The sequence below is a fragment of the Hevea brasiliensis genome, chromosome 9, assembly GCF_030052815.1.
Source record: "Hevea brasiliensis isolate MT/VB/25A 57/8 chromosome 9, ASM3005281v1, whole genome shotgun sequence".
NCBI lineage: Eukaryota > Viridiplantae > Streptophyta > Magnoliopsida > Malpighiales > Euphorbiaceae > Hevea > Hevea brasiliensis.
In genome coordinates this window covers 84,572,975-84,587,380 of record NC_079501.1, presented here as the reverse complement: position 1 = coordinate 84,587,380, position 14,406 = coordinate 84,572,975, and the positions used below count along the sequence as shown (strand labels likewise).

The window sequence follows — 14,406 nt, the reverse complement described above, 5'->3', positions numbered from 1 at the left end:
TATGACTACACAATAATTTTCCCATAATAATAATAGTAATAGTAATATTATTTTTTCCTTCATGAATAAAATCTACATTTCATATTAAAAAATAAAAACTATAAAATTTATTTTTTCTGTATTAAAATTATTATACCTAAAATTTGCAAACTATGAATTATTGCTGCCTAGTTACAAAAAAATTAGCTAATATTTTTTGCCAATTTCAACAATTATCTTGCTACATACAATGCCATATTATATATACAAGAATTGGAACATTTTTATTTTAATAAAAAATTTACATATTTAGAATTGTTGCTATAAAGTTGGGGGGTGGAAAATAAGACAATAAAAATTAAGAAATGATCAAAACAATGGTGATGATGTTTACAAAATACCCACTTATGCTATCAAAAGCTAAATTTCAATAATTATGCTAAAATGTAATTTTCTATTTAATAAAAAAATATTATTTATATAGACATAAACTATTTTTAATATAATACTATGCACTTTAAAATTAATTTCTCAATAATAAAATAAAATAATTAATATTATTAAAAAATTAATTAAAAGCATAAAAAAAATGCATACAATAAATGAATTTTAATTTAATAATAATAAAGTTACTTCAACTATTAGGAAAGTGTTAAATCGATTCGATTTTAAAATTAATTGGCTAAGTATAATTAAAAAATTTAATAACTTCAAAGTTTCAGATCGAAATGGATTAAAATTCAATGAATAATTGAATTAAATCAAATCGATAAATATTAATTTAATTTGATCCAATTTAAGCTGCAGTGCATTTGAAATCAGGAGAAGGGATTTACTGGTTTGATTTAGTCATGTACATATACATATAGCACAACAGTATAAATTTGTTCAACTTTATAAAGAAACACTATAAATTTTTAAAATATTTCATTAAATATTTAAATTTTACAAGACTGAAATTAAGATACCATTGCGATTTGTGTTGGCTGGTGCACTTACAAGCGCGTCAACGAGAGAATGAGAGACATTAAAAAAATACTGACATGAAAAATTGGAAAAAAAAAAAAAAAAAAGAAAACCTAACTCCATGAGCTAGTTCTCTCCCCTGGGGATTTATAAGCCGACAAATGGGTTTAATCATTGATTTGTAATGAAATGAAACGTGGGTGCCTAAGATTGAAATGTGGCTGTCAACAATGAGAGCTCTTCATCTTGCGAGCCAAAGAGGCATCTGGTTTGATGATTCATATCTTGGTGCACTTCAGAGAGTTGATTGGTTAGTGCACAAGCTGACAACTGAGTTGCATGAGATGGGGATTTTGCTGCTTCATCTAATATACTCTTCTTCTTCTCTTCCTTTCTAATCTATTATTTTGCACACCATCAATAATCCTTCGAGCAAAGCACTGTCTAAGACTTGGCAACAGTTCGCGAAGAAAACTAGCTTCACCTGTGTTCAAATTCCTGATCTTGCAGGTAAATATTGCCTGTAAATCAGTTCTAAGCTACTGAAATTGTTAAATTTGAATATTAAATATTAATAGATATAAATTATATATACAAAAGGATAGCACACATTGTCCACGCGCACCAAAGGAGGTGGAATAATAACCAGCGGAAAAGATTTCTCTGCTCTATGCTCATAGTTAATTGAAGCCTTAAAAAGGACAAAGTCCAAAATCACCACTTTTCAACTTTCAACAGCAAAGACTTGTGTGAAAGCTAAAAGCTTTCTACTTTGTTGTTTCATAATTTTCATTTCCAGTTTTCGCCCTTCCCTTGAAAGTGTAACCAGCTCATCTTTGGCCTGTAATGGTAACTCTGTTCATCAAGTTTTTGCTGAGAATCTTATCTTTCATCCACAAAAAAATAAAAAAGTAAACATAATTGCAAATCCCAATAATGAACAATGTCATTGTGTCAGAGATTTTAACTTTCTCCTCCTGTATATTCCCACAAGATCTATGTTTTTCTCTCCTTTTTATTTACCTTTCAAACTTGCCATTACAGTGGGTTTGTATTATCTTCTTCTTCATGATGATGATGATGCAAGGCGTTTTTGGGTAGTTGCTTTAGTTTCCTCTGAACTACCATTCTCTTTCTTTGCTCCTACTGTTTCCTCCATCCTCTACCCTGTAGTCCTCTCTCTCTCTCTCTCTCTCTGAGTTGAGACATTCTCTTCCTAGACCTCACATTTTCTAGATTGGTTTGTCTCTTTTGCTCATCTAAAATCAGTTTTTTCTCCATCAGAAAATACCCATTATTGAGAACTGTGATGGTCTTTGGCGCCTGTCTACTCAGGAGACCATAAGTTTCAAAGCATGTTCTTCTTTCTCTCTCAAGAATACTATAGACCCAGAGCATGAAATGTGAAGGCCTTGTTTACTGGCTATGAACAAAGTTTTCTTCTTTTATCTGCTCTGTATAATCCCACTGAAAGCTTTCATCAAAGAACTGCCTTTCTATATCTCCCTGTCACAGTCCCACCAGTAATAACTCTACATTTAATCATTTTCTTCTCTGTTTTTCTTGATAGACATACAACAAGCTTAGAGAGAGAGTGTGTGTGTGTGTGCGCGCGCTTGTGTTTGTGTTCGTCTCTCTGCTACCTTAAAAAACACGATAATGGCCGCCTTTACCAACATTCTCCTTCTTCTCTCCCTCCTTTTCACCACCACCTCCTCCACACTCCACCGTCATCTCCTTCACCAACCCTTTTTCCCTCTTACTGCCACCGCCCCTCCTATCCAACCTCCTTCTCCTTCTCCCCAAGCTCAACCTCTGCCTCAAACCCAACCAAAATATCCTTTCTCCACCACTCCCAACATCCCACAAAAACCTTTCTTTCCTACCTTTCCCTCCCCTCCTCCTCCTCCTTCCGTTTCTACTCTACCCACTTTTCCGGCGAACATTTCTTCCCTCCTCCTTCCCCACCCTCCCTCCCCTACCTCCCACCGCCACCTCATTATTACCATCTCCATTTCCCTCTCTCTCATATTTGCTGCTATCCTTGCAGCTCTATCTGCATTCTTTCTCTACTCCCGCCACCAGCACCACCACTACGCCAGGACCACCGAGAAAACTTTACGATCCGACAGCCTTCGTCTTTTCCCACCAAACACTATCCCTTCCGACGGCTCTCCCAAGCCCCCCAAACTTCCACATCGACCTGACGTTCCCAACACCAGCTCAGAGTTCTTGTACCTGGGTACATTAGTAAACTCTCAAAGTGGAATAGATGATCAACAGAAGGTTACGAATTCGAGCAATGCTGGAGTCAAGATTGGTGTATCATCCTCTCCATATCAAAAACTGGGTTCTCCAGAGCTCAAACCACTGCCTCCATTGCCCAGACATAACTATACGCCGAGTTATAGAAGCGGAGAAGTACTGGTTGGCTCCTGCAAGGATGATGAAGCTGATACAGATACAGAGGAAGAGGAGTTCTTTTCGCCTAGAGGGTCATCTGGGCGAAAAGAGACGATTCAAGAGAGTCCGGTTCGTGTAGGAACGAGTTCTAGAAGAGAGCTTCAAGGTATCCAGGGAGAGAATTTTGGGTCTAGAAGTTTTAATTCCAGAACTGCATCATATCCGTATTCGAATTCTTGTTCTCCAGCAAATTCTATACCCACTAGTCCCTCTCCAGTGTCGAATTTGAGTCCTATAAGCACAATATCTAAATCGCCGGAGACTATCATCAGCTTCCCTGCTCCAATTCAGTCCGTAAAGCGATCAACATTATCCATTTCTTCTTCTTCTTCCCCTTCCTTTTCAGGGAGAGATTCAGGTAATACCCAGAACTCCCCGGAGCGAAATTCAAGTATTCTTGGCGAGAATAACCTTTACCCGACGAGAGTCGAAAGTGTTGCTAAGCAATTTGCACCTACAAAACTGCCGCCACCTCCTCCACCGCCTCCTCCTCCTCCGCGGTTTTGGGAGATTCCGGTGGGGGTAAGACCGGCTGGGGATATGAATATGGGGAGTTTTGGGCCTCCGGTTCTTGTCACTCCTTCGAGGCCCGTTTTTATTCAGAGTGGAATACCAATTTTAGCTAATGAGCAATCGCAGAGCATTGCAAGCTTTGAGAGGAGTGAGGAGACCCTGAAACCCAAATTGAAGCCTTTACATTGGGATAAGGTTAGAGCGAGCTCGGATCGGGTTATGGTTTGGGATCAGATTAAATCCAGTTCTTTTCAGTGAGATTCTAATACCCCTTTTAGCTTTTCATGTTTTGAAATGGAGTTTCTTTGTGATTTGTTTGATTTGATTAATTACTGTATGCTTTTTAAGTTTGTAGAATGTTGGTTTGATTGCAGATTAAATGAGGAAATGATTGAGACTCTGTTTACTGTGAACAATTCAAATCTGAATGTGAAAGACAATAATGCGCGGCGACAGTCTCTTCTGTTGCAGAACCAGGAGAATCGTGTGCTTGATCCCAAGAAGTCTCAGAACATTGCAATATTGTTGAGGGCGTTAAACGTGACCATTGATGAAGTATGCGAGTCCCTTTTGGAAGGTAATGGCTTACCTCTGTGAGAGCTTTCTTCCAGTGCAATATTTTATATGCAATGGGTACCTGCTTTAATGTTATCACTATGATTTTTGAATATGTAGATTATTGCCGTTTCTAGTCTCCAGCAGTTTGATGGAAAATAACTTATCTACAGAAAATGTTAGTTTCAAATGTTTAGAGGTCAAATCTTTGAGGCTCGAAAAGATTCTGTGGATTTGATGGTGTTAAATGCTTTAGATATATGATTATTCTGTTATATTGGTTTGACCATGTACAATCCTATACAGTCATAATGTCATTATATGCATTAATGGTGATGAAACAAAGAAATTTCTTTGTAAACCCTGAATTCTTGATTGCTTGTGGAAAAAAAGAGGAGTGTTTTTGTTCATTGTATGAAGATGTTCATGAATAAAGGAAACATTTCAGTTTTCAATTCATTGAGGCAAGCTTGTTCTGAAAAGTGGAATATTATCTGTCATTTGTAACATTTTCTATTTAACATTGAAAATGAAACACTTCTGCTTCATGCCCTTGTTTTGGACTTTGTATAAGGCTACAAGATAATATCTCTTTCTCACCACTCAAATGAATGAAACTAAAAGCAATGCATCTTTCTCTTAATCTCTGAAGTCTAAACAGTGCCTAATGGGTTTGATATTCTTCTTCGTCTATATTTCGGGCCATCTCCAAAATTATTAATTTGTCTCTAAATTCTGATATGGCAGGCAACTCAGATACATTAGGAACAGAGCTTCTGGAGAGTTTATTAAAGATGGCACCAACTAAAGAAGAAGAGCGCAAACTAAAGGAGTTCAAGGATGAGTCACCATTTAAGCTTGGTCCTGCAGAGAAGTTTCTCAGAGCATTGCTTGATATTCCTTTTGCATTTAAGAGGGTCGATGCTATGCTTTATATTGCTAATTTTGATTCAGAAGTTGAATACCTCAAAAGGTCTTTTGAAACCTTGGAGGTAAATGTTAATTTGCTTTGACATTTGTTTATGTGTGCTTGATGCTTGCTGGCGGTGTCAAAGTTCAAATCCTTTCCTTTTCTAATAGAACACTATGCTGTGCTAACAAAGCATGTATATAAATAACCATGTACCTGCTAAACAGTTCTGTTTCATCACGGCTGAAACTCATTTATTACTAAAATCAATGTGACATTCATTTTCTGATGGTGATTGAAAGGGCTCTTGCTAATGCAAAAAAGCTCAAAAACAAGTTAATATTTTAACTGTGAGAAGAGCATTTGATTAGAACCTATGCTTTTAATTTTTTTATTTGTTTTTTTATTATTTTTGTGTGTGTGTGTGTGTGTGTGGCATTTTTCCACCACTAAGATTTAACCCTATCAGTTTTGATGCTATGGAAGCTTATGACGAATTTGGCCTAGTTACTCCAATGCTGTGTCATTTCTTTGTCCCTTTTCTGCCATTGATTGATATGTCAAATTCTCGCATTAGGAAAGTTAGGTGCAACCCACCTAATCCATGATTTTGATCTCTATGTTAAATACGATACATGTGGACATTCCACTAGAAATGTTTGCCTGAGTTTCAGTTGTGGTAGATTATAACCTGCTTCCTCTAAACCCCTTTATTCCTATTTTATCTAATTGCAATTGCATTTCCAAGTGTCTGACTTTCTTCATGTTCTTATTCTCAAAATTTCATCCTGAGCTGCAAGTAGCCCAAGGAAATGAGATTTGCCTGTATTGCATTTCCAAGTGTGCGATTCTCTTTATGTTCTTATTCTCAAAATTTCATCCTGAGCTGCAAGTAGCACAAGGAATAAGATTTGCCTGTTATTTATTAAACACAATGCTAACAAAACTTCAGCATCATTAACTCTGAAGAAATGGGCTATGAGGTCTGCTTGTGCTCCATTTGTCTAAAAGCTTGTATACTGGTATCATTCGGTCACTAGCAAATTAGGGTACATGTTTGGCTGGCTTCCACATATAGACTGGCTGGAATTGAGTTCATTATTTTCATACTATTTACTTTTGCTGTTGATAATTCTTCATCTGGATACAAGTTAAGATCATAGACTGCATCATCTCGTTCTCCTGGCTAATATATCTTTCTTCGCAGATTAATATCTCATCTGCTTGAGATATTTTTGCAAAGTAATGATAATCTTTGAGCTGCGGCTCACATTTGTTCCTTTTTCCACAGTCAGCTTGCGAAGAATTGAGAAACAGCAAAATGTTCCTGAAGCTTTTAGAAGCAGTGCTGAAGACTGGGAACCGCATGAATGTTGGCACCAATCGTGGCGATGCCCGTGCCTTCAAGCTTGACACACTCCTTAAGCTGGTTGATGTTAAGGGGACTGATGGGAAAACTACTCTCTTGCATTTTGTTGTACAGGAAATCATCAGATCTGAAGGTTCTCGTCTTTCCGGTATAAATAAGAATCTAACAGCTGAGAAGACTCAACAATCCACATTCCAGGACGATGTTGAATTTAGGAAGCTTGGCCTGCATGTTGTTTCAGGTTTGAGTGGAGAGCTCACAAGTGTAAAGAAAGCTGCAGCAATGGATTCAGATGTGCTTAGCAGTGAAGTTGCAAAACTGGCCATGGGAATTACAGAAGTCTGGGAAGTTATTAAATTAAATGAGGAAATTGCATTGAAGGAGAGCAGCAGGAAGTTCTCAGATTCAATGAATGGATTCTTGAAGATGGCTGAGAATGAAATTGTCAGGATTCAAGCACAAGAGAAACTTGCTCTCTCATTGGTGAAGGAAATAACTGAGTATTTCCATGGGAACTCAGCTAAAGAAGAAGCTCATCCGTTCCGTATATTTATGGTGGTAAGGGATTTTCTTTCCATTCTTGATCAGGTATGCAAAGAAGTTGGAAAGATCAACGAGAGAACTATATACAGTTCTGTCCGTTCAATGCCGATAAACTCAAACCTTCCACCAGTTTTTCCTGGATTCAATGGAAGACAACATGATGGAAGACAATGATGAAAATTCACTTAGTATTGATCTCCACCGCAGGTGAGAATGCACTTCTGCTGAAGCTCTCACTGAGATGCCTATCAGAAAATCAGTGGCACACTGAGATGCCTATCAGAAATCTTACAAGATTTTGGATTTTGTTTATTTTGTGTAATATACCAAAGGAATTATGTCAGGACATAATAAAGTAGTAATGCCAGAATAGGTAGAATCTGTCTTTGTAAATCTGTTGGAAGCTGAATTCAGGCCTTAATTGTTCCTGTAAATCTTTTAGAAGCTGAATTGAAGTCACATCTTGTTCAATTTCATTAGAATTAAATAGGGCCGTTGTTTTGTTTCTAGTCTCATCATCTCTGCTTGGAACAATCATTTTACTATTTGATCTGTAGATTTTAATTGATATTATAACTTGGTTCTTTTAGTTTGAAAATTGAAAAAATTGAATAATTTAATCGCTTATATTTTTGTTAAAATTAAATGTCATCCTTTTTAATGTTGAAGTTAGTTTAAGTGAAAAGATAAATATAAAGTAAAATTTAATATTTGGTAAACTCCTGATATTATAATTTGGTCTTTATGCAAATAGTAAATCTTTAAAACTTAAGAATCAAATAGTAAATCTTTTAATGATTGATATATTTGAATTTTCACTAAAAATAATGTCAACATTGAATAAATGATATCTGATTTTAACATAAGTATAAGCAAAGGATTAAATCGTTAATTTTGAAAATATAAGGATTAAATTATAATGTTAATCAAAATTCAAGGACCAAATAGTAAATTATCCAATTTTTTAAAATGAAATTATAGGCGAGTACACATTAGCTTGAAAGCATCCCAAGAGCATGCAACTTGACTATTTCCCCATAAGTTACCATAGGTGGTTTCCTGAAGTATGGGCATTTTCAAGTGCCAGAGCATTTAGATGGCTGTGGAATGGCACTGTTCCTACAAGAAAATGTATGCAATCAAATTAGTTTTTTTTGGTGCATCCCAGTTCTGAGGGAGAAAATTCACTTGACTGGAACTTGAGAGCTTACTATTCTGGAGATGACCCTATTAGCATTGAGTTAAAACTCATTGATGGAGAGATTCACTTTGGTGAAGTGAAGAAAAAATTTACAAGAGAAACATGATTGAGAAGTTTCTGTTAATTTAACCAAAGTGCTAAGCAATTCAATTGCACTTCTCAATTGTTGAAGCAACTGAGTGAGTGAATCTATTTTCATGATTTTGCAATCTGGGAGTTCTCAGCATCCATACGTTCAAGCACTCGACGTGCTTCTTCTTCTGTAGCTGGAACAACATTCCGGATCCTTAATCCATCTCTCATGGCCTCAGGACGGACAGTAAATGTTAAATAGAACTTGTTAGATACCTGTTCAAATTGCAATGGAACAAAATGGTGGTATGTAAGTAACCAAACTGACAATGGAAAGATGAAAGCAATTGGAGTTACAAATGACCTAGAAAACGAGATAAGTGAGAAAACCATTCCATTTTCGCTTAATTTTGAATTTTGCAAGAACTGAATTACTATGTTAATGGAATGAGAAAGCAGTTGACAGGTGAACTTTTCTGGATATTTATTTTCTGGAATCAATTGTACATTAAACTTTTGGTGTTCTATATCACATCTGTGAATTCACATGTTTTAACAGGTAAGCGGAATAGTTCAATTTTATTTTCATGCAATTTTATTTTCATGCAAAAACTACATAGATTACAAAGTACTGAACATTTAAAAGATGGTTCCTTTTGCAGTTCATTAGTTTCTGCCTATTTGAATTCATTTACTTACCTCACTGGACCTTAGTTCAGGCCTTGTAACATGAGCTACAACTTCCACATTGATCAAAGGTTTAGCTGGGTCCTCAAGCTCTGTGTACAAAATGCAAGACTTCAAACGAAGAAAATTTCCAACATCCACCTGCATCAGTGAAAAATATTGCGATCCTATCAGTATGCATTGTGAATATGAATATTGTAGCCAGCCCCAGAAATTACAAAATTTGAACCTACAATGACATTTGTATGCATCATTATGTAAAATAGTAGAACATCTAACTTCATTCTGCATAATTTATGCGATCGCTATTAACACAACTAAATTTATTCATACATTTGCAACTCCCTGACCATAAGAAAAGAACTATAATAAACTTACTAAGAAGCGCTCTGAAGGATATATGGGGTACTGAGTTCTAAGTCTTTTGAGGTTCATGCTTATTTGAAGTTAGGTCTTAAAATTTGAATGAAAATTAGTTAGTAGAAGGGTTTTGACTTACTGGTTTAAAGAAATCAACATGATCAACTTCAACAAAGCGTGGTGCTGCACCAGCAAATGCATAAGCATTAGAAAATGCCAGCTCAAATGCTTTGCGCATCAAAAATCCTCCAAAGATGCGACCATGAATATTCCTTTGCTGTGGTTGACAGATCAAAGAGTTCTGATGGCAAGTATCCTGTATAAGAATGCTATCTCTGTCTGCCAATGCTGGCATGTCACAGAAGACCCGTCCTTCAGCTAGCAATGCATCGAGTCTTTCCATGTATCTATTCTCAGACTCGGTATCTTTTTTATTTTCTGTTCTCTTCTTTTTCCTTGTTTTGTTTCTTTCTTCTGCTTCTTCCCAAAGCAATTTTTCTTGTAAAGTTTCAGGTGAGATTTGGTTAACAGGAGCTGATTTTCCTGTATTTGAGTCACGAGCCACAAATGTGAAATTTGCCATAAGAGCAAGAGAGTCTGAAGGATCGGAGGTCCCTGCAAAACAAATTTCCTCACTAAAAACATTGCTAAAGAGAAAAAAAAACGAGCTTGAAATTTTTAGGAAATGCAAGAGAAGAAAATACTAGGTTGATTAAAGATGTTTTATTGAGGCATAAACAGCAAACATGGCAAGAAATCACAACAGAACAAAACTTCTAGGAGGCTTAACCATCTGTTTTCATTATAACTAGCTCACAGGAAATTACTCTACACTAGAGCAGAATAGCAATGGAGAGATTGTTGCGGGAGTGCTGAAGTAATTTCAAAGATTAAATCAATTGCAAGTGTTTCCAAGACTCTGCTTTCTTGCAAGGTAGCAATTTCTAAGAATATATTAGGATCAATAAGCCACATAAACTAATGCTTTTATTAGAGAATTGAGATTTCTCTTGAAATATTGATAAGGTAATTAAATCTTAGTTTTCAAATATACTTCTAGCTTTTCAAGTTGCTCTTTAGTTTTTCTGAAAATAAATTATACTAGAACATCAATTATTTAGAAAATCTCAGAGTCTTTTAGTAATTTGAGAATGCATTTAGTACGAAAATTGTACTTAGTTGCATTTCCTCTCTTATATAAGGAGACTTATTTTCACCGAAATGATATTGGGATATTGAAGAAGAAAGTTCTATTCTAAGGGAGATTGAAGAAGAAAGTTCTATTCTAAGTTCTCTCAATTGTCTCTCTATTTCACATTTTCATTTCAAAATTTACAAGCCCAGATTTCACATTTCACATTTCAAAAGTGGCATCAAAGCAAAACATCAACAGTAGTATCAGAACTTAATTCTTGAGGAATAATGAGATTTTTTCCAAAGAGTTTAAGTGAGAATTTGGCAAGACTAGAGTGTTCTTTCTTCTCAAATTTAAGATGTTGATGTAGAACCACAAAGAACACTCAAAGGTGAGGAGAAACAATTCTCAAACTTTTACTCATTCAAAAAGTCAATTTCTAATAAAATACCAAGGTGACATAGGTATTTATTGTATTGTATAATATTAATTCTATTACTACTAGGATTAGGAATTCCAAAATAAGAACATACTAAACCAATCTAACTAGGAGTATAAAACCAACACTAACTTGGAAAATACTAAACCTAATAGAAATCTTTAAATATTCCTAAATAACAGAAATATAAACTTCTTAATTTTACAATGAAAAATTAAATCAAAATAATCCTTCAATCTCCTTGACTGCATCAGATGTCTAGAGCAATGTTTCAATTCCACCACCTCCTGTTTTTTCAGAAGAAAACTATGATTTTGCAGTCACTAGTGTGCAAACATTCTTGAATGCATATGATTAGTTGGATTCTGTAGAAAATGGTTATGTTCCGAACCACTTCCTGAGAATTCAACTTAGCAGAGTCAACTAAGAATTATAAAGCTCTCTCTTTCTTGCATTTAGCTGTTTCTGAAGCCATTTTTTCAAGGTTTATTGGTGCATAGACAACAAAAAAGGCTTGAAACAGGCTCAAAGACAAATTTGAAGAAAGTGAAGGAGTAAGGAGGTGTTAGATTGAGACATAAGACTGAGACAATCAAGGATTATTTTGCCGGGCTAAACGATGTGTAAAACATCTGTAGGATGGGATCCATTTCTGGATATCCTACATACTACAACAAAATATTACAGTTCTAATTGAATTTTTGTTTTATTTTTGTCTTACAGCAGCAACAACATACAACTTGGCCTCAATGACACGACTTCAATAAGAACAGAAATGAATGCTAATTATTTCCACTGTTAACCAGTCATCAGTCAAATGGACATCCTCAGTTTTTATGAAACTTTCTCCAAAACTCATTATTATTCAAACATGCACCCTTCTGTTAAAAAAAGAAGAAAAAAAAAACCTATACCCTTAATTTAGGTGCGGAACACATAACTACTATTTATAATAAACCAGATAACTAAACATTAAAAGATGGCTATGAAAAATCTGACCCAATCACAGTCTAGCTTGCAAGAGAGGGAGAGAGAAGAAAAAAAAGATCCATTGTTCATCAAGTACCTTCTGTTGACTGAATCACCTCCAACTGAATCTCCATGGATGACCGCCCAACCCATGTAACAGCACCAACTATTTTCAGATCGGCATCAACACGTATTGGTTTTTTCAGAACCATCCTGTCAACAGAAGCAGTGACCAACAAAAGAGGCCTTGTTGTGCCATCCTCATTGCAGCAGTGCTGGTCAACAAGTGAACTACTGATCAAAATAATGAGCATATAAGCACTCAATATTATGGTAATTTAGTGCAATAACCTAAGACAGAGAGTTCCATTACTAAATATTTGACATGTAATTATCTCATAGGAAGACTTTAATAGAACATACAAATAATGCCATTTCATTTGTATACCATTTAGCTTTAGCTGCCTGGTGGATACTCTCACAAGACTTTAGCATCTAAATCCTTCACCTTTTGAAGATATGCATAATGAAGCTTGGATATATCAGCCAACCAAATCAAGAGGAAAATTTATTATCATTTCAAAGTTCAAACAAATAATTAAATTCACAGTCGGTACTAATTAGAACCCAATTCACAGGAAGACCATGGTAATGACGCAACATACAACTTCAAAAGCCTTAACAAATATATATATATATATATATATATATATATACACACACACCTTGTAGGAAATGGTTCCAGCAAGAGCATCGAGATCTTCAACCAACTTCCCCATCCTGACCTCATTCCAAGGGTTCCTATACTGCTCCCTGAGTATATAATCAGAAGAAAAGTTATAGAGAATACTAGTCCTGCTCTTTGATGGAGTTTTTGTTATTAATTCACTGTGTGAAGTGCCATCAAGTGAATCAGCAGGCTTCTCAAATATGCTTGATCTTGCTTCCCATAAAGCGTTTGTTACTGGAGAATGGTACATTCCAGGCCATAAACTGATAGGTTTTCGAATCGAAGATCCTGCATCGATTGGATTTGAGGTCTCAAGGGGTGAACTAATGGGTATTCCATTTTGTGCGTTCGGATTTTCACTTGAAAAATATCTCGTTTGTGTGAAATAGCATGGGATTCGATCACGGAACGAGATTTTAAATGGAGGTTTTGGTTGTGTTGATAGCTTAGACAAGTGAAAACTGATGATGGGTTCATTGAGAAAGCGAGGCATTGTCGTTGAAACTGAAGTTGAATTTAAACAATACCCAGTTTGAGAATTAGAAAACAAAGAACATAAAGTGGGTTTCAATTTTTTCCATGAATTGGCACAGAGGGTATCATTGGATTCATAGCATACAGAAAATAATTTGGTCCCCATGACTCTGGACGAATTGAGATCAAGAAATGCTAAATTGGATTTGGGATTTTGATGCTTGAATGAATTGAAAAACAAGGAATCGACAGGCTCATTAATGTAGGGATGAAAACTGAGAGTCTTAGAGTGTGAAGAAAAGGGTTGGAGAGATGATAAGCTTATGTTGGATTTAAGGAGATGGGGGTGGGGGAAGTGATTTTCTGAGTCGCTTCATGATTCAGTCAAATGAAGATTCAGTTGCTCTCAACTCTCCAACTCTGAGGTTAGGTGTCCATGGATATGGAGATGAGATGGAGATTGGAGTGAGCGCGTCTTTCTCCTTTCTGGTTATGAAAAGGGAAGATCCTAAAGCTCTTCGCTTGATTTGTTGCTAAATATTAGGGTCCATCCTTTCTCTAATGGACTGTTATACACTAACCCTATTTTGAATGAGGGAAATGAAGGGAGATTAATGAAATGAAGGAAAAAAAAAATATTTACGGCATTTGAATAGATTATTAAAATATTAAAAAAAATAAAAAAAATAAAACTGTTGACGTGATGAGATTTATTACACGCATAAAAAGGAGTTCAAATTTAATTATTAAAAAATATTATTAAAAGAACAATCATAAATTTTAAAAAAATTTATTTTTTATTAATTATAAAAAAATATTAAGAGATCTAATAAATAAAAAAGAAAAAAAATATCTATTGCATCACATTGTATTTATATATTATTACATGTTATCAGTTGATATTGTAAAAATTACTTAACGCATAAGAATAAAATTGATAAAAGAAAATTAATAAAACACCATTTATTATATTTTAATTAAATGTATCATATTGTAATACAATTAATTTGTACGAGCTCGTTTATTATCTCTGCTTACAAG

General features: G+C 35.2%; 1 protein-coding gene and 1 pseudogene across 3 annotated transcripts; one reads left to right on the top strand and one right to left on the bottom strand.

The window, feature by feature from the left end:
* Positions 1 to 1,676: 1,676 nt before the first annotated feature.
* LOC110643160 (formin-like protein 2) lies at positions 1,677 to 7,769 on the top strand (annotated as a pseudogene).
* A 717-nt stretch (positions 7,770 to 8,486) lies between these two features.
* On the bottom strand, positions 8,487 to 13,935 carry LOC110643138 (acyl-coenzyme A thioesterase 4, mitochondrial). Of its 3 annotated transcripts, none has more exons than XM_021795397.2 (5): positions 12,887 to 13,935; positions 12,259 to 12,436; positions 9,758 to 10,233; positions 9,271 to 9,399; positions 8,487 to 8,847 (listed from the first exon to the last, which is right to left on the bottom strand). In XM_021795397.2, the coding sequence occupies exons 1-5, from the start codon at positions 13,529 to 13,531 to the stop codon at positions 8,695 to 8,697; spliced, it is 1,581 nt and encodes a 526-aa protein (XP_021651089.2). In that variant the 5' UTR covers positions 13,532 to 13,935; the 3' UTR covers positions 8,487 to 8,694. The 3 variants fall into 3 exon arrangements, with proteins under 3 accessions (XP_021651089.2, XP_021651099.2, XP_021651110.2); XM_021795407.2 differs by having other exon boundaries at positions 12,259 to 12,455; positions 12,887 to 13,098; XM_021795418.2 differs by having other exon boundaries at positions 12,259 to 12,452; positions 12,887 to 13,098.
* Positions 13,936 to 14,406: the final 471 nt, after the last annotated feature.